This window comes from Manis pentadactyla, chromosome 9, assembly GCF_030020395.1.
Source record: "Manis pentadactyla isolate mManPen7 chromosome 9, mManPen7.hap1, whole genome shotgun sequence".
Classification (NCBI taxonomy): Eukaryota; Metazoa; Chordata; class Mammalia; order Pholidota; family Manidae; genus Manis; species Manis pentadactyla.
This window is the reverse complement of record NC_080027.1, coordinates 114,872,503-114,897,072: the sequence shown is the minus strand read 5'-3', so window position 1 is coordinate 114,897,072 and position 24,570 is coordinate 114,872,503. Positions and strand designations below refer to the sequence as shown.

The 24,570-nt window shown below is 40.8% G+C and overlaps 1 protein-coding gene across 1 annotated transcript in view; it reads left to right on the top strand.

Moving 5' to 3' along the window:
• The window catches only part of CENPF (centromere protein F), a 53,685-nt gene extending 29,338 nt beyond the window's left edge, over positions 1-24,347 (top strand). The window contains exons 12-20 of the mRNA XM_036912537.2: positions 1,264-4,673; positions 5,878-8,697; positions 9,967-10,116; positions 12,604-12,780; positions 13,115-13,276; positions 15,881-16,043; positions 17,970-18,446; positions 19,919-20,097; positions 23,380-24,347. Of these exons, the coding sequence (XP_036768432.2) occupies positions 1,264-4,673; positions 5,878-8,697; positions 9,967-10,116; positions 12,604-12,780; positions 13,115-13,276; positions 15,881-16,043; positions 17,970-18,446; positions 19,919-20,097; positions 23,380-23,583 (7,742 nt within the window). The 3' untranslated portion in view covers positions 23,584-24,347. The remainder of the gene's footprint in view (positions 1-1,263; positions 4,674-5,877; positions 8,698-9,966; positions 10,117-12,603; positions 12,781-13,114; positions 13,277-15,880; positions 16,044-17,969; positions 18,447-19,918; positions 20,098-23,379) is intronic.
• The last annotated feature ends 223 nt before the right edge of the window (positions 24,348-24,570 follow it).

The following is a 24,570-nucleotide window of genomic DNA, read 5'->3' as shown; positions in this document are numbered from 1 at the left end:
TCATAGAATTATGCTATACTCACTAAATGAACCCACTGTTGGGTTTTACATTCATCTGTATGTACCATATGTCCTTTCCTTACATTTTCTTTCTTACCTGGGGTGTATTTGCACATCTAGGGTTTCTTTTAACCTGACCTGTCGAATGTGTGTCACACTTCTCTGTGACTGTTTTCTTTTTCAAATTCCAATCCCCTCAAAACAGCTTTCAGTTTTTCCATGGCAGTTGGTGAACATGTCAGTCTTCAGCTTTCTTGAAAGAAAAGTTTAGGAGAAGGAAGGACTGGGGCCTTTTTTGATATTGGTCACCAGTGCCATTGCTGAAGGTCCTCCCAAGCAAAGTGGATTCATAGCCCTTGCTGTGCTGTCTCCTTCGACTCCCAGTAGGTAGATCGAGATTAGCAGGTTAAAATAGGAATTATTTTCCATTTGGTGTAACATTTGAGTTTATGCTACATGATGCCTTTATCATCTGTTGAGATTCTTAATTTTTATTTTCTCCCAAATTTACTTGAAGAATACGAAGCCTTCTCATCACTATGGAATGAAAGCATTGTGGTTATTCCCAACTGGCAGTGGCCAGTGGCCAGTGGGTAGAGGTGAGCTAGTAGGCAGAGAACAAGGTGGTGTAGAGCTTGAAAAACCTTCCAGGTGACTCTTCTACTTATAGCTACTCTCTGGTTTTGAGGGGCTGGGATGCAGGGGACATTGTCCCTCGATAATATTCACACACAGGCCTCAAGAGTTACTGATAGATAGCATCACATACTCTTTTATATCAAGCTCAGTCCTACGGATTGTTGACTAAAATGGTGGAGGAGTTATTTACTTTTCTAGGAAACCAGAATTACTCTAACCAGTGGGATATTTCCATTTCAAGGCTGCTCTTCTCGCAGTTTTCTCTTTGTGAATATGTGTTTCAAAAGGGGAAGAATACCCGTACATGTAACACATGCAAAGAAAAAGAAAGCTGAAGTGTTTAGGAAAAGAATCCCTTGCTATTTGATATAACACCGCATTAAGCTGTTTAGAAAGAAGATGAACACCTGTATGACAATCCTTAAAAGGACCGTTTTCTCATTGTCTCTGTAAAAGTTTAGGTAATTATCTAATGTTATCTACTTTCCGGGAGGTACCAGGCAATAATACTAATTATTACAGGGCTTGAGAAGCTTTGTTTGTTTGTTTTTAAGAGTTAGGGTTCTTATAGAATAAATATTTATTTAAAGCATGGCAATAAAAAACATTTTTTTTTTTCAATAGCTAAGCATACCTCTCAGGAAACCAGGTTAAGAGATCTTCAAGAAAAAATAAATCAGCAAGAGAATTCCTTGACTTTAGAGAAACTGAAGCTTGCCTTGGCTGATCTGGAAAAGCAGAGAGATTGTTCACAAGATCTTTTGAAGAAAAGGGAACATCACATTGAACAACTGAATGATAAGTTAAGCAAAACAGAGAGAGAGTCCAAAGCTTTACTGAGTGCTCTGGAATTAAAAAAGAAAGAATACGAAGAATTGAGAGAAGAAAAAACTCTGTTTTCTCGTTGGAACAGTGAAAAAGAACAACTTTTAAATCAGAAGGAATCAGAAAAGGAAAGCTTGCAAGGTAAAATAAATCACTTGGAAACTTGTCTTAAGACACAACAAATAAAAAGTCACGAATACAGTGAGAAAGTAAGAACACTGGACATGGAAAAAGAAAATCTAAATGTCGAGATCAGAAACCTTCACAATGTGATAGACAGCAAGACTGTGGAGGTAGAGACACAGAAACAAGCTTATGTAGACTTACAACAGAAAGCCGAGCTCTCAGATCAGAAACATAAGAAGGAAATAGAAAACATGTGTTTGAAAATTTCCCAGCTTACTGAGCAAGTTGGAGATCTAGAACACAAGCTTCACTTACTGTCAAGTGAAATAATGGACAAAGACCAGCGTTACCAAGACTTGCATGTTGAGAATGAGAGCCTCAGGGATCTGCTAAAATCCAAAGATTCTTCTCTGGTGACAGATGAAGCACATCACAGAAGTGTTTTGGCTTTTGAACAGCAGCCTGCAGTGAATAATTCCTTTGCAAGTGTAATTGGAGAGCAAGGAAGCATGCCTTCAGAATGGAGCAAATGCCATTTAGAAGCAGACCAAACTCAAAAAAATTCAACCATCTTACAAAGTAGAGTTGTTTCTCTTGAGTCTTCATTAGATTCTCAAAAGCAGATGAACTCAGATCTGCAAAGGCAGTGTGAAGAGTTGGTACAAGTCAGAGGAGAAATAGAAGAAAATCTCATCAAAGCAGAACAACAGATGCATCAAAGTTTTGTAGCTGAAACAAGTCAACGCATCAGTAAGTTACAAGAAGATACTTCTGTTCATCAGAATGTTGTTGCTGAAACTTTAGTTGCCCTGGAGCACAAGGAAAGAGAATTCCAACTTTTGAATGAAAAATTAGAAACTGAGCAAGCAGAGATTCAAGAATTAAAAAAGAACAACCATTTACTTCAAGAATCTCTAAAGGAGCTACAACTTCTGTCTGAAACTCTGAGCTTGGAGAAAAAGGAAATGAACTCCATCATTTCTCAACATAAAAAGGAAATTGAAGAGCTGACCCGAGAGAATGGGACTCTCAAGGAAATTAATGCAACCTTAAATCAAGAGAAGATTAACTTACTCCAAAAATGTGAGAGTATTTCTATCTGCATAAATGAAAGAGACAAAAGCATGTCAGAGTTATCTAATCGGTACGAGCAAGAAAGATTTGCTTTACTACAAAGATGTGAAGAAACAAGAAACACATTTGAGGATCTTGGTGAAAAATATAAAGCAGTGCAAGAAAAGAATTCTAAATTAGAATGCTTGCTAAATGAATGTACTGATGTTTGTGAAAATAGAAAAAAGGAACTGGAACAGCTAAAAGAAACATTTGCAAAGGAGCACCAAGCAGTTGTCACAAAATTAGCTTTAGCTGAAGAAAGGAACCAGAATCTAATATTAGAGTTGGAGGCAGTGCAGCAAGATCTGAGATCTGAGATCACAGACATGCACAACAATTCCAAGAGCGAGGCTGACAGTTTAAAGCAAGAAATCATGACTTTAAAGGAAGAACAAAGTCAGATGCAGAAGGAGTTTAGTGCCTTATCACAAGAGAATGAGCACCTGATGACATTGATGAAGACTGTACATCAGCATCAAACTCTAGAATTGGAACCAATTAGGGACTCTGTGAATGAAAGAGAGAGTAAGATATGTAAGTGTGATGTTCAACTCCCAGTAGAGCTTGAAGCTAAAGATACTTCTCTGGACAGTTATAATGCACAACTGGCACAATTAGAAGCAAAGGTAAGAAATATGGAATTAAAACTTCAAGAAAGTGAGATACAGAAGGAGTACCTGCAGCATGAATTACAGACAATCAGAAGCAGACTGGAAGCTGGAAATCTGCAGCAAGACACTCAGTCACAAGAAAGTAGGGACCCTGAAGACTCTGAAATAGACACAAAAGAAAAGTATACTTCCGTGCTTCATGAGTTGTCAGCGAGTCAAAATGATAATGCGAATCTACAGTGCTCTCTGCAAACAGCAATGAGCAAGCTGAATGAATTAGAGAAAATGTGTGAAATACTGCAGGTCGAAAAGTTTGAACTCATGTCTGAGCTGAATGATTCAAGATCACAATGTATCACAGCAACTAGTAAAATGGCTGAAGAGGTAGAGAAATTAGTCAGTGAAGTTAAAATATTGAATGATGAAAATGGTCTTCTCCAAGGTGAGTTAGTGAAAGAAATGCCAGAAGGTGAATTTGGTGGAAAGCAAAATGAGCAGAAGTCTGCACCCTTAAATCCTTTGGATGACAGTAATTGCTATGAATATTTGACATTGTCAAATAAAGAAGTTCAAAGGCACTTTGCAGAATTGCAGGAGAAATTCTCATCTTTGCAAAGCAAACACAAGATTTTACATGATCAGCACTGTCAAATGAGCTCTAAGATGTCAGATTTACAGTCCTATGTCGACACATTAAAGGCTGAAAATTCAGTCTTGTCAGTGAGTCTGAGAAACTTTCAAGGGGACTTGGTAAAGGAGGTGATGCCGGGACCCGAGGAGGAACATTTTCTGTCCTTGTCATTCTCTGGTGTGACTGACAGCCCTGGTCTTACAAGTTTGGGAGAGTCCTCTTTTTACAAAGATCTTCTTTTAGAACAGACAGGAGAAACATCTCTTTTTAACGACATAGAAGGGAATGTTTCAGCAAACCAGTCTCACGTAGAGGAAGTGTCTTGCGGAAGTCTGGAGGAGGGGACTCTGACCAAGGAGGCAATGTCCTCCCCAGTGGGGAGAGCCGAGGAACCCGAGGCCATCTGTCAGATGTACCTGCAGTCCCTTAAGAAGCTAGAAGAGAAAATCGAAAATCAAGAGATGATGAAAAATAAGGAAATTGAAGAGCTCAAACGGTCACTAAGCTCTGAGAGGAAAGAGCTCGACCGTCTTAGGAAGCAGTATTTGTCAGAAGATGAGCAGTGGCAGCAGAAGCTGACACGCGTGACGGTGGAGATGGAGTCCAGATTGGCGGCAGAGAAGAAGCAGACGGAACACCTGTCACTTGAGCTCGAAGTCGCGCGACTCCAGTTACAAGGTCTGGACCTGAGTTCTCGGTCTCTGCTCGGCACTGACGTAGAGGATGTAAGTACCTGGCATGACTGACGTGCTATTTCCCTGATTACATGCCCAGTAGGCGCGCAGTGCGTGTGGAACTGAGCTCTCCATTAAATCCCACTTAAAATATTTTTAAAGTTCAAGGACTTAAGAACAAAATACACCAAACAGTTTTTTAAAACAAGCCAGAACGTTAGAACATGACTAAGCCTTATGGGAGAGGGTGAATTTCTACAGTGATTACGTTGAGACACTATTATATGGGAAATCACTAATGATTTTTTTCAAGTCTCCTGGAGAAAATTCTTACCATGGAGTCAGTCTTCTTCAGGATATGTATGTGTTTTCACTCTGTGAGTTAATAAAGCACACTTAAACATTAAATAAGAGCTTGTGAATGGTAATGCTATGTGACTGTTACTCTTTTGCCCTTTTCAGATGACTTCAAATGTTACAGAGCTATAGTTACAAAACTAAATGTAGGAGTTCATTGCGTATTATGGAATAATTTTCTAACAATTTGCTCTGATAACAAATCTGTGATTGGGTATCAGTTGCTTCAAGAGACCTTTTTTAATTGAATACAAAATCATTTCATTACTTACAACCGTCCTTTCTAGTCTTCTGGGGACACTAATAATGCTGTAAGGTCAGAGCCCCCTTAATTCCCTGTCTGCCTCTCTACTGTAGGGAGGGCAGGCGTGAGGTGGCAGCAGGCAGGTGAGGTCAGACATGTGATTTATCAAGAATTAGTGCCTGCTCTGTGATTAAGTCCTTAGGCTGGGAATCTGGTCATGAAGCCTTACTGTTTTTTCTTATTGAAGACAATTATAAATGCTAAAAATGGAAGCTGAAAATTTCATGTGGAATTTGTTACTCTCTCATTTGATAACAAAAGGAAATACTATATTTAAGCTACCTAGAATATTCTTAGCAAGAAAAACAAAGAAATTTAAATATGTTGTGATGTAGATGGTGAAATAACTGAAGGGTTTTTCTTCGTGATAAATATCTTAGTCAGTGCCTTGGAGAATTGAGTAAGACCATGGAGAACACTTACTGAATATTTAATGATGTTGACAATTTGGATGGAGAGAGGAGAATGTGGTGGGAAACATGCCATTTGAAGAGATGTGTCTAGCAGAGGCTAGATGCCAATTTCTATCAAGTAATAATCTGATTTATTCTATTTTGATTCTTTAAAAAATGCATTCTCATAATTCATCTATAGGCTATTCGGAATGGAAACGATAGCTGTGATATAAAAGAATCAGAAACTGAAGATGGAACATCAGTGCATGACATTCATCAGATTTGTGAAGAAGATGGACAGCAGGATCTCAGTCTAAAGACAGAGAAAGTAACTGAGATGGGTGCAGTCACACTGACAGATTGGTCCAGGGAGCAGTCACCAGAAACCAGTTACAAGACCGTAGTGGAAGATAAAACCCAGGGCTGTTCAGAACACATTTCCAAACTGTCACTTTCTGGTCCTAATGCCTTGGTACCTGTGGGTTTTCTGGAGAACCAGGTAACCATTCAGAATCTCCAACTGCAGGTAGAGGAGACATCAAATGAGAATTTGAGATTATGTCATGTCATAGAGGAATGTGACCAAAAAGTTGAAAGTTTGCTAAATGAAATAAAAGGGTTAGACTCAAAACTTGATTTGCAGAAAGTACAACTAACTACCAAGACTGAAGCATGTTTAGAACTGGAAAAAATAGTTGAGGAACTTAAGAAAGAAAAATCAAATTTACGTGAAGAATTGGAATCCTTTTCTTGTGATAACCAGGAGTTACACCAGAGAAGAGAAGGTTCAGAAGACCTTGATTCTAATTTAAAAGTGGGCACAGATGAATTGTCACATCAGGTTATTGAAGATAAAATAGCCGAGATGAACAACAAATGGAGAGAGAGAGTGCTTGATGTGGAGAATGAACTGAAGAGGATCGAGGCTGAGAAGGGTAGCATCGAGCATCGTGCCCTTTCTGACTTAGAGGGAGTCCAAGCAGAGAAGCTGTATTTGGAAAGAGACGTTGAAAATAAGCAGAAAGTTATCACCTGTCTTCAGGAAGAGCTCTCTGTGGTCATAAGTGAGAGAAACCAGCTTCATGGAGAATTAGATACTTTGTCAAAAGATAGGAAAGAGCTGGATCTGATGTCTGAAAAGATGAAGGAGAAGATACAAGAGCTCAAATCTCTTCAAGGTGAATGCCTACATCACATAAACGCAGGAGCTGAGGTAGAGGACAAAATGCAGCTCCTTCAGACCCTGTCTTCAGAGGTCAGCAAGGTGATAAAAGATAAAGCTTATCTCCAGGAGCAGCTGCAGAATTTGGAAAAGGACTCACAGGCACTGTCTTTGGAAAAAAGTGAGCTGGAAGACCAAACCAGACAACTGAATAAAGAGAAAGCATCACTCGTGAGGATCTCTGAAAGCTTGCAGACCGAACTGAGTGAATTGGAACATGAAAAGTTGGACATTGCCAAGGCCTTGGAGGCTGCGCTCATGGAGAAGGGGGAGGTTGCAGTGAGGCTGAGCTCAACCCAGGAGGAACTGCACCAGCTGAGGAAAGGCATTGAGAAGCTGAGGGTCCGTGTTGAGGCTGACGAAAAGAAGCAGCTCCACGTCTTACAGAAACTGAAAGAAAGTGAGCGTAGGAATGACTCGCTTCAGGATAAAGTTGAGAACCTTGAAAGGGAATTGCAGATGTCAGAAGAAAACCAAGAGCTGGTGATTCTTGATGCCGAGAATGCCAAAGCAGAGGTGGAAACCCTCAAAACACAAGCAGAACTGGTGACTGAAAGCCTGAAAGCTTTAGAACTGGACCTTGTCGCAGTGAGGTCTGAAAAAGACAATTTGATGAAACGGCTCCAAGAAAAACAAGTTCAAGTGTCTGAATTAGACACGTTACTCTCTTCATTTAAAAATCTATTAGAAGAAAAGGAGCAAGAAAAAATACAGATGCAGGAAGCATCTAGAGCTGTCATGGAGATGCTCCAAACACAACTGAAAGAGCTAAATGAGGAAGTAGCAGCCTTGTGTAATGACCGAGAAACCTGGAAGGTCCAAGAACAGAGTCCGGACTCCCCTGTGCAGCAAGTGCATCAGCTGAGAAATAGCATCGAAAAGCTGAAAGTCGACCTAGAAGCCGAAGAAAAGAAGCAGCTGCATGTCTTAGGGAAACTGAAGGAAAGTGAGCATGATGCAGTTGTGCTTAAGGATAGAGTTGAGAACCTTGAAAGAGAACTAGAGATATCGGGAAAAAACCAAGAGCATGTGATTCTTGAGGCCAAGAGTTCCAAAGCAGAGGTAGAGACCCTAAAAGCAAAAATAGAGGAGAATGCCCAAATTCTGAGCAATTTGGAATTAGATCTTGTCAAGATCAGATCAGAAAAAGAAAATCTGACAAAAGAATTACAAAATGCACAAGGACAAGTATCTGAATTAGAAATATTAAATTCTTCATTTGAAAGTCTATTGCAAGAAAAAGAGCAAGAAAAAGTACAGATGAAAGAAGACACTAAAATTGCAGTGGAGGTGCTTCAAACGCAATTAAAAGAGCTAAATGAGAAGGTATCAGCATTGAGTAATGACCAAGAGGTCTGTAAGGCCAAAGAACAGGCTCTGAGACATCAAGTGGACTCCCTGCAGCATGAGAAGGCTCAGTTGCTACAAGGCCTTGAGGAGGCAAAAAATAATCACATTATTTTGCAATCTTCTGTGAGTGGCCTCATTCAAGAAGCAGAAGATAGCAAACAGAAACTAGAGAAGAAGGATGAAGAAATCAGTGTGCTAAAAATTCAAATTCAAGAGCAAGAGCAGCTCGTCTCTAAACTGTCCCAACTGGAAGGAGAGCAGCAACTTTGGAAGAAGCAAAAAGTAGAATTGGAGCACCTAGCAGTGGAATTGGAGCAGAAGGTTCAGGAGCTGCAATCCCAGAACACCACTTTGCAGGATACCTCAGAAGCTCTGCAGAAGTCTTGCAGGAATCTGGAGGAAGAGCTTGAATTGACAAAAATGGAAAAAATGTCCTTTGTTGAAAAAGTAAGTGGCTTAATCTATTTATATTTGAATAGACAGTCATGAGGGAGAATAACCACTGTGTGAAAGTGTATTTCCTTCAGGTCAGCATTTGCATATTAGACTGAACTTTTTAAAGGCTTTAAGTTTGTGGGGTTTTGAACTGGGGACAGAGAGTTGGCTCCAGCAGTAGTAAGTACTCTTTCTTTGCTCTGACACACATTTGCCTGGGACACATCCATGGATCGGCCCAGGTTTTCACTGTGGCACCTGGACATAGAAGCTTTGAGTTATGCACAGTTCCTGATTCTAATTAAATCCTTTTTTTTTTTACAGTTCATTAGAACAGTAGCTTTCCCATATCCAGTTGACAGCCGCTGCTCTAGAGAGTGTAACAAATATAAGTTAGGATCAGAAGGGATCTCCTTTGCCCCTGCTCTGCCTTTTTTGCCTTTAGAAGGAAGACTTGTTAAAGATGCTGATGTGATTGTACCAATAGAACCTCATGGCTTCCAGGGTGTGTCCAGGGGATTTTTGCTTGCAGCTCCCTCTTTTGTACCTTCTCTTTTGTGCAGTCTCCTGTTTTGTTAGCTGATGACAGAAGAGAAGATCTGCTATGATAAAGCTCAATTATTACAGAAAAATGAAGTTTTTGTCCTATATGCTTTCTGATCTAGGGAAGTAATTCCTTCAGATTACATTTTTTACTGGATAAATATTAAAAAGGGAGTGTCCAGAAAATGCAGTCAATCACAACTATGTGACTACTAACAGTTACAAGTTTTTGTATGGCTTGCAAGAGCTGGCAGTTATGGTAGAGATGATTAGACAAACTGCCAGGCTGTTTCAACTTCAAGGGGCAAATGCAAACAATAGCTTTTCCTGGTTTTAACTAATCATTGGCATGTCTCTTTCAGATTAGCATGGCACTGGGGGATTAGCAGAGATTCAAGAGCTGATAAAAAGCTAAGACACTACCTCATACAATACTCTCTGATGTTCAAGTTTAATACAAATTAATGCCTTTATGAAGGATTTTAAGACTTAGTAATATTATCTTTCCTTGTCATTCCTTTCCCTATTGCTGTCTTTCAGTAAATCTTTGCTGTGAAGAAAAGGTAAGCTTCCCAGTTGGTTCTGAGAATATTAGAGTGGATTAGTAAAGAGAGGATTAGCCAAGTTCCATTTTATTATTGAAGGCTCAAGTGAATGTCATGAATACATTGAATCAGAGTGATTAATTTGATCAAAACAGACAACCAAAAGCACATCCTAACGAAGATGAAATTTCAGGTAAACACCATGGCTTTGAAGGAAGCTGAGCTGCAGAGGGAAATGCACACGATGGAACAGAAAACGACAGAGTTGAAAGAACTTAGTGGGGAGAAAAACAGGCTAAATGAAGAACTGAATTTGATGTCGGAAGAAATAATGAGCAGCAAAGTAAGTTTCTCTGTGACCAATTCATTACACTCTGACAATTCAGCGTGCACTCTCCTTCTTTTTGTAAGACCTTCCTGTAATGTATCGAACTGTTTTTAGCGTATAAAAAAGGTAATCCCACGCTTATGTCACATCAGACATGGAGTTACGTCTACCATCCAGCACTGTCATGAGCCTCTGCACACAGAATAACCTGTCACACAGCCCAAATATTTTTTTTGTAGAAGACAACCCTTGTACTACATTATCTCACATGAAATAGATTTCATGCTGTTTTCAATAGGGTTATCTGCTTTCCTAGCCCTGCACAGATCACAAGCCAGAATGTGGCTAGGGACAGCTGCACTGATCTTGCTAAGGACTAACAAAGTCACAGCAAAATGTAAAGTTGTAGTCTGTGTTAGGGTGTTCTTTTAGGGCAGTGTTAGTGTGCTAGATCTATAGCATTTTGGCCCGCTTGCCCCACTGCCTTCCCATAGCAAACATTGCTGGTTCACACCTTTCCTTTCTCCTGAACCTCCGAGCACTGAGTCCTAGGCGGCAGCTACCAGGCATGCAGAGTTGACAGATACAGTGAAACCTGTTTGCCCAACCTAGCTAAGTGGTCAACAGTCCTGTACTGATGCAGTCCTTGTGCAACTTCGTCCCTAAGTAGTACTTAGAAGAGAATAGCAAAATACAATCACAAAAAGCTGAAATGACATTTGTAATAACCTAAGGAGTTGGGGAAATTTGTAATTTTCTTTAAATACTGTAGTTAATGTGATAACATTTCTGAAAGTTTTCACATTTAATCTCAGTAACTGACTTAACAGAATTTTCCGACATTGCCGCACGGGAGGAGCCCCTGTGAATGAGGCTTGAGTACAGCGTCTGCTGAAATCTTCGGTACTGAGCGGCTTGGGAGTGCCCCAAGCATGTCGTCATTTGTGTCTCATTTAGAAGCCCTACTAAAAGGAAGCCTCAGCTCCATATGTATGAATGTGTTAGTTTGCAGTGGCTTTATTCATTCATATATTCATATATTTATTCTATGAATAGTAAGTGCTACTAAGGTCAGGGGATAGAATGCTGAACCACAGCTATGCTGTTATTCCTGCACTCACAGAGCGTACCATCCAGGCACACAGTAAATTATTAAATAGGAAGCATAATCATAAACTGTTTAGTCCTTTAAAGGCATCAAATAAGATTCTTTACTGCAGAATAATAGGTAAGTGGGATGTGGGAGCAGGGAATAACCTAGTTTGGACAGGTTGGTCTGAGAGTATCACTTGCAGGGTGAGGAGTCAGCCATGTGAAGAGCAACCCAGAGGAAGGAGTTGTGTTTTAGGTCTAGAGAGCAGTGCGGTAAAATCTCTGGGGTTAGAAAGATCTTTGCATGTTTTTTTAGAAATGGGAAGGAAGCCACTGTGGCTGGAGTCAGATGGGAAATGATGTGTAAAAGATTGGAGCACTAGGGAAGCCATGGTAAAGAATGAGAATGCAATCTAAAGTGACACCAAATGCATGAGGCTGGAGTTTAAAAGGAGGGCTTAGGGTGGATATGTGAATCTGGCTAGTTCAGAATGTAGAGAGTGTTTAACAGTTATGGGAATAGTAGAAAATACCGATGGTGAAGCCCAGAGACCTTCAGCATGCAGGATAATACGGAGGATGAAGGGCTAGCAAAGAAAGCCACAGGATACGGTGAGGCAAACCAGGCGAGTGTCATGTCCTTGAGACAGAGCGGAGGCTGCCTCGGGAGGGGCCGGGTGGACAGCAGTGTGCGGTACCGCTCAGCAGGTGGAGGAGATGCGGACTGCAGAGCGCTCCTTGGTCTGCGGCACGGAGGCCAGCGATGCCGGGGAAAGCTACGTTAGCGGGGTTGGTGCAAAAGCAGGTTCGATGGGGCTTGAAGAGTGAACAGGAGATGAGCGAGTAGATGCAGCCAATATATAATGAACACATGTGGAAATGCTTTTGGGGTCAAACAGAGAAGACAGAGGCCTCCAGGGCTGGAGTTTTGCTGGTCCTGAGTGGTGGAGGCAGAAGGGGCAGAAGAGTTGAGGGCATTTGGAAGGAAATTCTCACTGTGATAGAACATGGAATCTACACTGGCTGAGGAAGAAAACGGAAGTCTGAGGGGCGTAAGTGTCAAGGTGGTCATGGCGTTAGCGGTTCTATTGATGAGGTCAAGGACTCACTGCAGTGGAAGTTAAGTGACCCTGGAAGATGAGGGTGTGGTCTCAGAGGGTTTAGTTAAAGTTGAATATTCAGAGTCTGTGGTCCCTGTGGGTGTGATCTTGGGAGTGGCTGGGCTGAGCAGAAATTATCACTGGAGATGAAATCACAATTTAAAGCGAATGCATTGCTAAGGGTTATAGCACAAGTTTATATAGATTTTGACTTTATCTGTACACTCCTTTGTTTTTCTTCAGTATTTCCTAAAGGTACATAGCCAGGTTCTTAAAGGATGTCCTGTGATTCTATTATTTTTCTCATTAGGGTCAATTACAGGAGCTCATGCAAGAAAATAGTGAATTGAAGAAGAGTTTAGACTGTGTACACAAAGACCAGATGGAAAAGCAAGGGAAACTGCAAGAAGAAATAGCTGAATATCAGCGACAGCTTCAGGAAGCTGACAGGAAGCATGAGGCATTGCTTGTGGATGCAAACAAACAGGTAAAATGTGGGGTGTGGTGATTTGGGGATACGGAGTGTATGCTGACCATGGTAATGAAGCATTTTTTGCAAGAACATCAACGTTCTGCATTGTTATTATGCTATGTGACCTTATGAAGGGTCACATCACATTACCTTCACTACCTTTCTCCAGTTGCCTGTACATGTCTCCTTTATGACTTGCGTTTTTGAAATACATTTCCATCTTGGAGTAGAGTAGTAGGAGAGTTGCTAAGATGATTTAAGAGGGTCCTTGGAACAGCAGTGTTATGTTGTTTTCCTTAAGATTTCTTCAGCTGAGCCTCCTGGCTAAAGTAACATTTTTTTGCCCTAGTACCAAATGGAAATCCAGACGTACCGAGAGAAACTGACCTCTAAAGAAGAATGTCTCAACTCACAGAAGGCAGAGATGGACCTCTTAAAGTCGAGTAAAGAAGAACTCAATAATTCTTTGAAAGCTACCACTCAGATTTTAGAAGAATTAAAGAAAAGCAAGGTATGTTCACTTCTTATAACTTCATGACTTAGAATGAATCATACAGATACGAGTGGCTGTAGTGGTATGGAAGGAATTAAGTGCTTTCCTTTTAATTTTATGAGAATTATTTTGCAGTCAAAAAATAATATCACTCATTCATTCTTTGCTGAGTTATTTTTTTTAAAAATCAGTGGATGGTCTGTAGTCCTACAGCTTGAATAAACTTTTATCAGTGGCTCAGTGAATCCTCTCCAACTGGAGAATGGTACAGAGTTCTCAAGATGGGTCTCAAGATAAGTTGACGGCAGCTGAGGGCAGACCCCTCCAGCCATAGATAATAATTTGGTGGGTAATTCCAAAGTCTTGTTTTATTTGTTTCCAAGCTCACTGCTGTCACCAAACCCACTTTCCCATGGCTTATTGGGAGGTCAAGGTGTGGGAGCACTTGGTCAGGCACACATTCTCCTCTTCTCCATGCAGGCCCATAAGATATTTTTCTCAGAAAAAAAAAGAGGTGAACCCTAGTCTCAGGATTCTCAGACTGTGGATAGTGCTATAGTTATTCTGCTCAAAAAGGGAGGCTCTTTTGATTCCTACAAATATTTTTCACAAAACAAATCCCATCCAGAATGTATAAAAGTGAACCTGGAAAATAAAGATCTTCCAGTAAAGGTCTTTACTTGTAAGATTATTTAAATTTTAAAAATGATGATATTGTATATTGAATATATTCAAACAGAAAATTAGGTATAAACTTATGTTTAATGCTCTTATACAATTATCAAGTGACAGAAATATACCAATAAAAAACAGACTAATCAAATTCAAAATAATATTAATGATCAATAATGTTCTCCTACAAAATGAGAGATATTAGGTTTAATAAGAGAAAAGAAGTAGCTTTAGGTCTACTTTTTAATTTACTCACTTTCTGCTTTTTTTTAAAAAATTGAGGTAAAATTGGCATATAACATTATATCTCAAGTGTGCTTTCTGCTTTTTAAGTCTTGAACAGTTCTGTGGAGAATGTCTGTCTACATACTGTGTGCAAAATGGTATATTGTTAGTTGAGTCTATTCAGAGCACATATAGTTTTTTTTTTAATTTTTTAAGGTATTGATATACACTCTTATGAAGGTTTCACGTGAAAAAACAATGTGGTTACTACATTTACCCCTATTATCAAGTCCCCACCCATACCCCAATGCAGTCACTGTCCATCAGTGTAATAAGATGCCACAGATTCACTGTTTGCCTTCTCTGTGCTACACCTTGACCTCCCAATAAGCCATGGGAAAGTGGGTTTGGTGACAGCAGTGAACTTGGAAACAAATAAAACAAGACTTTGGAATTACCCACCAAATTATTATCTATGGCTGGAGGGGTCTGCCCTCAGCTGCCGTCAACTTATCTTGAGACCCATCTTGAGAACTCTGTACCATTCTCCAGTGTACACTCCCCGTGACCCCCCCACACCATGTGTGCTGAACATAATACCCCTCAGTCCCCTTCCCCCTCCCTCCCCCACCCCTCCCCTTTGGTAACCACTAGTCCCTTCTTGGAGTCTGAGTCCAGAGCACATATAATTTTAATGAAGTACTAGTTGATAAGCATTGATGAAATTGAATTAAATGGATTTCTAATTGAATTATGGTTGGAATCAGAAACAGGAGATCTGAAAGTACAGATTTACTGCAACGTTGCTAATAAATTGTTTCAAGATGAAATATATAAAGAATTAAATTTACTTGCAGCATGAATATGATACTCAGGTTCTTTTTTTGTTTGGTCTGCCTTTGTACACAGTCTCTTAGCAGAAACTCTTAGCACTGAATTTAGAATTCTGCATTTTTTTGGATATTACATAATACAATGCAATATGCCATATATTACATAATACCCCAGCAGGAGTCCGGAGTAATATTTCATAATCAAGTTCATATTTCTGCAGCAAAATGTATGTATGAATATTCTCACAAGGTGGGATAAATAAAGGTTATAAATACCTTTATGTCTGTCTGTTCAGGTCAAGTTTTGCCTCTATATCATTTTCAAGGTTTTTGTGGGACGTGAATTTTGCAGTGTTTAGGGTACTGTGAACTTCTATTATTGAGCTGTGACTGATGCCCACCGTTCTATTCTATTCATTTATTATAAAGTGTAAATTTGTATCGTGAGCCATAATATTTGGCCTTCACTTGGTATGACTAAAACAAATTCCATTTTAGGTATTGAAATTGTGCAACAGCACAGATTACAAATGGGAACATGATTCTCTCATCAACAATTTTTGACCCACCAAGAACATGTCCACATATCCCCCCACCCCTCCCCAGGTGTGATTCTTGTGGGATAAACACAGGCTATTTCATAGGCCATTACCTTGGGAACCAGGACTTGCACTTGCTGATACTAAGAAAGGGAGTGGCGAACCCAGTGTCTACTGGGGAGGCTTAGACTGAGTTGGGTAGGAAAGGTGTTTCATGCATCTTTAGATGTTTTATTTTGAATATAACAAATCTTAAATTTATAATCTATGATTCTTAATTATGTCTCATGATTATGTTTTTAAATGCTTGTGAAAAGAAATTCAGGTTTTAAATGCAAGGTTTTGTTTTGTAGATGGACAATCTAAAATATGCAAATCAGTTGAAAAAGGAAAATGAACGTGCGCAGGGGAAAATAAAGTTGTTGATCAAGTCCTGTAAACAGCTGGAAGAGGAAAAGGAACTGTTGCAGAAAGAGCTGTCTCACCTTGGAGCTGCGCAAGAGAAACAAAACACAGGTGGGTGTCACCTGGGCACATCAATGGGCCCAAACTGGCTTCGTCTGGTGAAATCTTACACACAGGGTCTGTACGCATAGGAAGCGCTGTTCATGTGCTGTTTGTTACTCAGTGCTGATTTTCAGCAGTTACCCATTTTCCAGTTTCCGCATGTTGTGCTCAGCTTGCTTGGGGTCATTGACAGGACTCAGAACAATGCCTGCATTTTGAAACAGACATACCTCCTCTTCTGTTCTATAAAACGTACAAAAATCTGGCAGCACTTTTTGCTAATGAGCCATTCCAAGAAGCGTTTTTCATGTGGGTGTCCATTTACGTAGTTCCTACGTCAAAGGCAAATGGGCATCTGAGCTGGCGACGGCAATTTGTACATAGCTGATTATGGCTGTGCTTGGCCTGTCCTTGTGGGTCACCTACATGTAAAGGTTTGGGGGTGGGGGCTGTATTTTTGGATGTGGAAATGAAGAAGGAAAGAAATGACAACTGTTCCCAGGGTGGATGCTTTTACTGTGTGGAAAGATGGTGGCAAGCATAGAGTGAGTGGGTCTCTGGACCATAGCTGGGCGAGTGATCTCAGGGGGTTCTTCACACAGATTTAATGCCAACCATGGCAGCTACGAGTTGATGAAACTCCCCCGATTATAGTGCCCACCTAGTCCATCAGACTCTCCATTGCCTCCAGATGGTTTTTGGAGTTTTTTTTTGAGCTGCCTTCTCACTGGTCCCCTTCTGTCTCCCAAAGCCATTACAACAGAGATTTCATGTTCTTTGACTTTTTTTTTTTTTATTTTTTTTTATTGAAGGGTAGTTGACACACAATATTACATTAGTTTTGGGTGTACAACACAGTGATTCAACATTTATATACATGATAATTCTAGGTACCAGTTATCACCATACCAAGTTGTTACAATATTTTGACTATATTCCTTATGCTATACATTACATCCCGGTTACTTATTTATTTTACAATTGCAAGTACGTGTATATATATATATATATTTTTTTTTTATGAGGGCATCTCTCATATTTATTGATCAAATGGTTGTTGACAACAATAAAATTCTGTATAGGGGGGTCAATGCTCAATGCACAATCATTAATCTACCCCAAGCCTAATTTTTGTCAGTCTCCAGTCTTTTGAAGCTTAACGAACAAGTTCTTACATGGAGAACAAAATCTTACATAGTGAATAAGTTACATGGTGAACATTACAGGGGCATTCATCACAGAAGCTTTCGGTTTTGCTCATGCATTATGAACTATAAACAGTCAGTTCAAATATGAATACTCATTTGGTTTTTATACTTGATTTATATGTGGATACCACATTTCTCTCTTTATTATTATTATTTTTAATAAAATGCTGAAGTGGTAGGTAGATACAAGATAAAGGTAGAAAACATAGTTTAGTGTTGTAAGAGAGCAAATGTAGATGATCAGGTGTGTGCCTGTAGCCTATGTGTTAATCCAAGCTAGACAAGGGCAATAAAACATCCACGTATGCGGAAGATTTCTCTCAGAACAGGGGGGGTGACATGTTCTTTGACTTTTATTGTTCATTCACTTAAGATGGAAATAAATAATTATCAGGGGAGAACAGGGGTTGTCACAAACTTATCCATTTGCTCTTATAGGAATAACTACAAGAAAGTTTGATGGGTTAGCTGGTATATAAGCTTGAGATTTGGGTGGATTTTATTTAAGTTCTCCTGGTAAGAGTCATGTAATCTATTAGAACATGTACTTTGGTATGATCCCTCCTGGACAAACGTTGTTTGAACTATAAGAACATATACAGACGTGGGTGCCCCACTTCTCCCCAGCAAAAAATCAAGGAACAAGTTTAAAGTGGTCTACTTTATGATGCCCAGTGTTAATTAGGGAAGTGTCAAGTGACGTGATGTGTTGCTTTATTTTTGACAGGTACTGCTGTGGATGCTAATGTAGATGAGTTAGTGACTGAGATGAAAGAACTGAAAGAGACTCTCGAAGAGAAAAACAAGGAGGCAGACGAATACTTGGAGAAGTACTGTTCCCTGCTTATAAGCCACGAGAAGCTAGAGAAAGCCAGAGAGATGTTAGAAACACAGGTTGCCCGTCTGACTTCACAACAGCCTAGACTTAATCTCCAGAGTTCTCCTTTGCCAGATTCAGTTGTTTCAGGACCATCTCCAGTCCCTTCTGTTACTGAAAAGAAGTTATTATCCAGCCAAAATAAAGCTTCAGGCAAAAGGCAAAGGTCCAGTGGGATTCGGGAAAATGGAGGAGGAACAACACCTTCGGCACCAGAGACATTTTCTGAAAAAAGCAGGAAAGCAGTCAAAAGTAGTATTTATTCTACAGGAGATGCTGAAGACACTGAGTTTGAGCCAGAGGGACTTCCAGAAGTTGTAAAGAAAGGTAGAAATCTTTAAAAACAAGATTTTCTTTTGAAGTTCCATAGAAAAATTTCTATACAAAAAGACAGAAGCATTTATTTTTTAGGTTATTGGGCAACACTGCTAATTGACCTTCAGGAGCAGTAGTTCACTTTTAAATTGGTAAGGTGTTTTCCTTCTGTCGTGAGGGAATGACTAGGATCTAATTACTCATGCCACAGTTCAAAAAGTGCTCGTAGCTTTGAAAAAGGACCATCAAAAATCTGCGTAGTATTTGATATTTCTGTGCTGAAAAAATCCCCCAATGAAGGGCACTCTTCTAGCTTTCCTGCCTTTAGGCATGAGCTGCAACCCAGGTAGGAGAGCTGGAGGGCGGGCTGATGATGCTAGCCTTCTGGCTGCAGCCACTTACTGCCTTTTTTTTTTTTTTTTTTTTTTAATTTAAACCCAGTGTTCCTCCAAGTGTGGCTAGGGACTGGGGCCAGTGTAGGAGCTGTTTGTTATTGGTTCATGCCAGGAACACATATACAGAAATCAAGAGTAAGAGTATGGAAATTTTCACAGCATTTTGACGTTGCTATAACATCCAAGCTCCAAGCACATTATCATTTTCCTAATGATTCATTTTTATCATGTTAAACAAAAGTATTGCACCACAGCAGGTTGGAAATTACGCACTCCCCGCCATCCTCCCCCCAAATGAACAAAACTGGTTCTTTGCCATACATAGTTTGAGGAGCACTGTTCTGAGTGTCTCTGGGCCTTAGGAAATCTAGCCCATAGAGAGTTAGCTGTCTGTTTCTCATTATTGCTTTTTATTTGTAGTTAGAGGGTTAAAAACAAGACAAAAACAAATGCTGCTTCAGCCACTGATGCTGCTCGGGAGTGCTTGTGATATGCTGTCTTTTAGTGCCTTGGGGATCGGCTGCCTCCCCTTGGTCAGCCCCCATCACGTCTGCTCCCTCTGTGGAAGGAGACCGTGTGAGCAGAGTGGGATCAGTCTTAGCCAAGGTCAAGTCTGTCCTCCCTCCAAGTGCTTACAGGAGAGTCGTCACCTGAAGTTGCCCTTACCATTTTACATTCTCCCTCTTTTAAACAGAGCTGGACTTTGTTTTTTATTTTTCCTCTCCATTTTATCCCCTTTTCCCCTCCAATCTAAGTTTTACAGGAAGGCCTGCTGGGTCTTCACATCTTAGGAAAACATGAGTTAAGACATCCACATATAGAGAGGAAGCAGGAAACATTTTTCTGTTTAACGTTACTGTCTCTTCTCTTCCCAGTGTGGTTTCTTAGTGCTTCCAGTAGGATAAAACCTGTTATTTGATTTGGTAACTCCCAGGGCAACTGTGAAGCTAATCCATTGTCTCCTGGAGCTGGGAGAAAGTGTTTTTGGAATTCCCCTTACATTTGTCAAAACTTTATGTAACAACTATTGTTTCCATCGTGGGTAGAGCTGGACCTAGCAGTGCTGACCGGCAGCTTTTTTGCCCTTAGGGTTTGCTGACATCCCATCAGGAAAGACAAGCCCATATGTCCTGCGGAGAACAACCCTGGCAACGAGGACCAGTCCCCGCCTTGCTGCACAGAAGCCAGCACCATCCCCACTAAGTCTCCACAAAGAAAATCACGCTGAGACCTCCAAACCAACAGCTGGGGGCAGCAGAGCACAAAAGGTAAACTCCTGTCAACATGCATCAGCCCCCTGAAACCCAGGAAATGTGCAGTGTTATCTGGGTAAGGCTTTGACACTGCACTCTGGCTCAGGAGCTCTTTAAAGTCCACTGTTCTTAGTGCATTTATAAATAAGGCAGTAGTGAGCAGACCCGAGGATAAACACTACTTTATCCTCGTGCACAATCTCGTCCTGGACCCCACAGGCTACTTATGAATAGCTTGATGGGGAATGACATTGGTAGGTCAGAACCCGAAGGATTTGTAGGAAATGCCAAGCATTGCCATGGCAGGATTTGAAGAGGGAGACTTCCTTTTGGCCACAGGCCCTGGCCGTTGCTTGTTGCACACTTTTTCCTCCCACCTATCTGCCCCCCAGCTGCTTGACCAAAGCTCTTAGCCTCAAGCTCAGCCCTGGCTGCAGGGGAAGTCAGGTTACACTCTGGTGTAGGCTGTGTCATTTCCTTCGGTGGGTGACCGGAGCCACTCCTTGCTCCTCTGTGTGTACTAATATCTCTTCCTGCTTGGCTCACACTTATGGGGATCAAATAAAGTATTTACCTGGCTCTCTAAAAACAAAATCATGATGTGCAGATACCACCCTGTACTTTCACTGCTTTATGGCAGCTCACTTTATTTGCGCTGACTTGCTAAATATCTGCCTTTGAGGTGCAGTACGAGTTCTGATGAGCTAGTTCCTTATGTTTATGATTTACCTGTGGCCTCATGCCTAATACTGTGTCTGACACTCAGTGATAGTTGCTGAATGATGGGGGCTGTTAATGTTGCCCTGAAGTGATTGCAGGTGTGGATGTTCAGAAGTACATTAGAGAATCGTCTCATGAAATCACCACCAGTCATTTTTTTGCTTCTTGTATGAGAAATTGATTGGAAAAGCCATTTACATGTGTTGTGGCATTCATACTTCTTATCTAGGAAAAAGAGCTTTGCCCACTAGGGGGCCTTCTCTCCACACCGCTGTTGAATCTGGTGCCTACAGAGTAGTAACCATGGTTCCTGCAGATCTGAGCTCAGTGCATGAACTACGGGCTGCAGTGAGCACCAGCAGCTATGAATTGCTAAGCAATTTTGTGCACTTACGCAAATGAATGGGGGGGGTTCCTCTTGAGAGGAGGGTTAGGAGACTTCATGGTTAGATACAAACTCTTCAAAACTCAGACTATTGATTTTTAGTTTAATTCGACCTTTGCTGAGTCGCCTCATAAAAATCTTGCCTCATCTGTTAAGCCCGTTTCCTCTTTCAGTTTGAGAAATACAGAGCAAGGTATCATTTCCTAAAGCAGTTGCTTAAAAACTCAGGATTATGAGTCCCTGCCTGAAGGACTGGCTAAGTTTTGAGAAGTGTGATTCCCTAAGTCATTTAGCAGGTCCTTTAGTGACTCTGGCAAGTTCAGAAGGGAAGCCGGTAAAGGGCAGATCAGGTGAGGATCGATCACTTGCTGTTATGTCCCTGGGGTGAGTAAGCCCAGGAGCTCCTCATTTGCTGGGGACAGGGGAGTTGTGTATGTAGACTTAACTGAACTGGGGCTGGTGGGCAGCCCCAGAGGACCCCCACCAAATTGTAGGGGTGACAGTGATGCTGTCACCACCACGTCTGTCGTCAGTTTAGTGGGACCTTGCATTTTTTCCTGCTAATGAGGTTGATTAACACTGAGCTGTCACCTGCTCCCCCTTTTCCCTCTGTGGCTGCAGGCATAGTTTGTAAGACAGTTAGGGTGTGGGCACACTTAATAGTTTGAATACTTGGTGAATCTGACCTCATCCAGTTATGGACAAGTCTGAGGCTAACCAACATGAAGATCAATTCCAGTATAAACTCCAATCACAGACTATAGTTTCCTCAATTCGGCATCAGAGTAATTGAGTCTAGAGGAATAAACTAATGGGGGGTGGGCTTTGGCTATTTAATTGGGATAAATAAAAAGTTTTATGAGCTCAAATTCTCTTTTCCCTATATGATCTCTTTTGGTCCCTTTTTTTTTTTAATAGTGAACCTAAAGATTGGCTCCGTGCATCTGATGGATTCAAGAGGAATGTCTTTTGTATTACTTTCTACGTAAAAAAAAAAGTACCAGTAAAACTTTTTTTTCTTCCAAGGATGGTCATTTTCCATTAAGGCCTGATCCTTCAAGGCTGTTCCTTTGAAGTGTCCTGAACATAATCTGAAGGAGCGGCAAGCTTTCCAGGGATTTGATCTGTTGGCCAGATTTACTGTGTTCTGTAATGAAAAGTATTTAGCTGCCTTTTAAAACCACATACTTCCTATGGAAAGAATATGAATGGGGAAATACGTTCCATTCTTTTTTCTTACTGCTTCAGAAGGAGGTCCCTGGAGTGAGTTGCTCAGGAAGTGATCCGTCACATGGCGACTGCTCAGCATCGGTATTGAACGCGCATCACCCTCGTTAGGAGCCTTTTCTCTTTTTCTTTCAAAAATCTTCCTACTTGAAATTTTACTCTCGCCTATAACTCTGGTTGAGTGAAACTTTTCTGTACTTTCTTTTTCCTCTTGCTTTTCCCTGACTCCACATTTTGTGTCACTACTTTGTAAACCTCAAAAAATCGTGGCTCTACTAGCCACCCGCCCTCTCATCTGCTTCTTTTTAAAGTCTTGTATTTTCTGGGATCCCTCTTTCTCTTACAAGGGCAGCATATCAGAAAGAGGATTCACTCTCTCTGGACTTTGTTATTAGGTAACTTCCCTTCTGCTATAATCTGAATTCAATATAGAAAGAAAACAAAAGTCTAAGAAAAATGATTAAAATGCCATTGTATGAGAAGCAGGTCTTTTCAGTCTTATAAGTAAAGGTTCCACCCCATGAAGGTGGTCCTAGCTTGGATTATGCTCATTTGAATGACAGCAGGGGCTCAATTAGGATAAACGGAAGCTGGTGTGGGTTCTCTTTGAATGTTGCTAGGTAGTCAGGCATGTTCTGGGCACTAGGGATACAAAGGTGAAAAGGATATAGACGTCCTCCAAAAGCTTACCTTCTGACCTGGGAATGTCACACTGGCTTTGCGAGCAAGTTCTGGCCATCGGAGCCTTCAAGGAAAGTGTGTGAGGTGGCTTGTCAGGGGTCCTGTCCAGCATCGCCCTAGCTTCTGTTAGGTGGAGTCTGTTCTCAAGAAGAAGAAATAACAAAGCCATGAATAACTCCTACAGAAGAATTTAACTTAATACTTGGTGACATAACTATCTTATTTTCCATGTTGTAGAAATGTGAATGTGATTTAAGCCTGTAACAGAGATGTTTGTGCTGCAGGTCAAGGTTGCTCAACAAAGCCCAGTGGACGCAGGCACCATCTTCCGGGAACCCTCCAAGAGATCTCTCTCGGGCAGTAACCTTCCTGAGAGGGGTTCCGCTGACAGCCCCAGGGAAGACTCGAGGGCCAAGCGAGGTCGGTTGGCCCCCAGCCCAGAAGCTGGCCCCGAGTCCAAGAGCAACGAGAACTGTAGGGTCCAGTAGAAGAGACCTTGTGTGTCTGCCCCCCCTGGAAGGTGCGGGACTGAACAGCAAGCAGCGTGCCTGCAGGGAGCACATGATCAGTGGGAAGCAAACAACTCCTTTGAAATTGAAATATGTTTTATACTCTTAGATCTCCCCGTGTAAGTATCAGAAAAGTTAGGAAGCACTGATTACCTACCTCTTCAGCACTGATCCTCCTCTTCTGTAATGTAAACACTGTATAAATAAAGCTTTTCAGTAATGTTACACTTAATTGGCAAGCACTACATAACAACTTCTGTTTGTTTGTGGATTGTACACTAAAAAGAATGCAAAACACATTTTATATTTCCAGTTAATAGCTCCCAGGAAATTGTAAACTTTTGCTTTGTGATATTTCCTATGTGTGGTATTAGGCCTAAAATAATTCTAGATTGGGAATTTCTTTGAGCGGAGAAAAATGAAGGAAAACATACACACATATACACAACATGGATATGCGTATGTGGGTGTGTTCATCCTTCTCTTCTGCTGTGCTTTCTAAATCTTACATAACCTGTACATATTTGTGTGTCGGGTGGTGGGAACTGTGTGTCTGCTGGCAGTTAGCCTGGCTGCAGGCTCCTCACAGCTGTGGTGGACTATCAGGTGCCCCATCATTGTGCTGTTTCTTTTGAAGACCAATTTGGTGCCATTCTTTGGTATGCATTCTCATAACTGGTGATCTTGTATTAAAATATGTTAGTTTTTTTCTAATAAAAAATTACCTTTGTTTTCAGTAAAAATGATTCCTAAATGTAAATGTATTATGAACATTGGTACCATTCCTTGCTAACTTCAACAGCTTCTTATGAAAGTAAGAATTTTTAAACAAATGATGCTAGTATATTTAGTGAACATATGTAGTTACAGGAAAAGACATGATTTGGGATGTAGGTCCTGAAGATTATATGGGAATATAGTATGTCCCGCCAGTGCCTAGCACATTGTGTGTACCCATCAAATCAC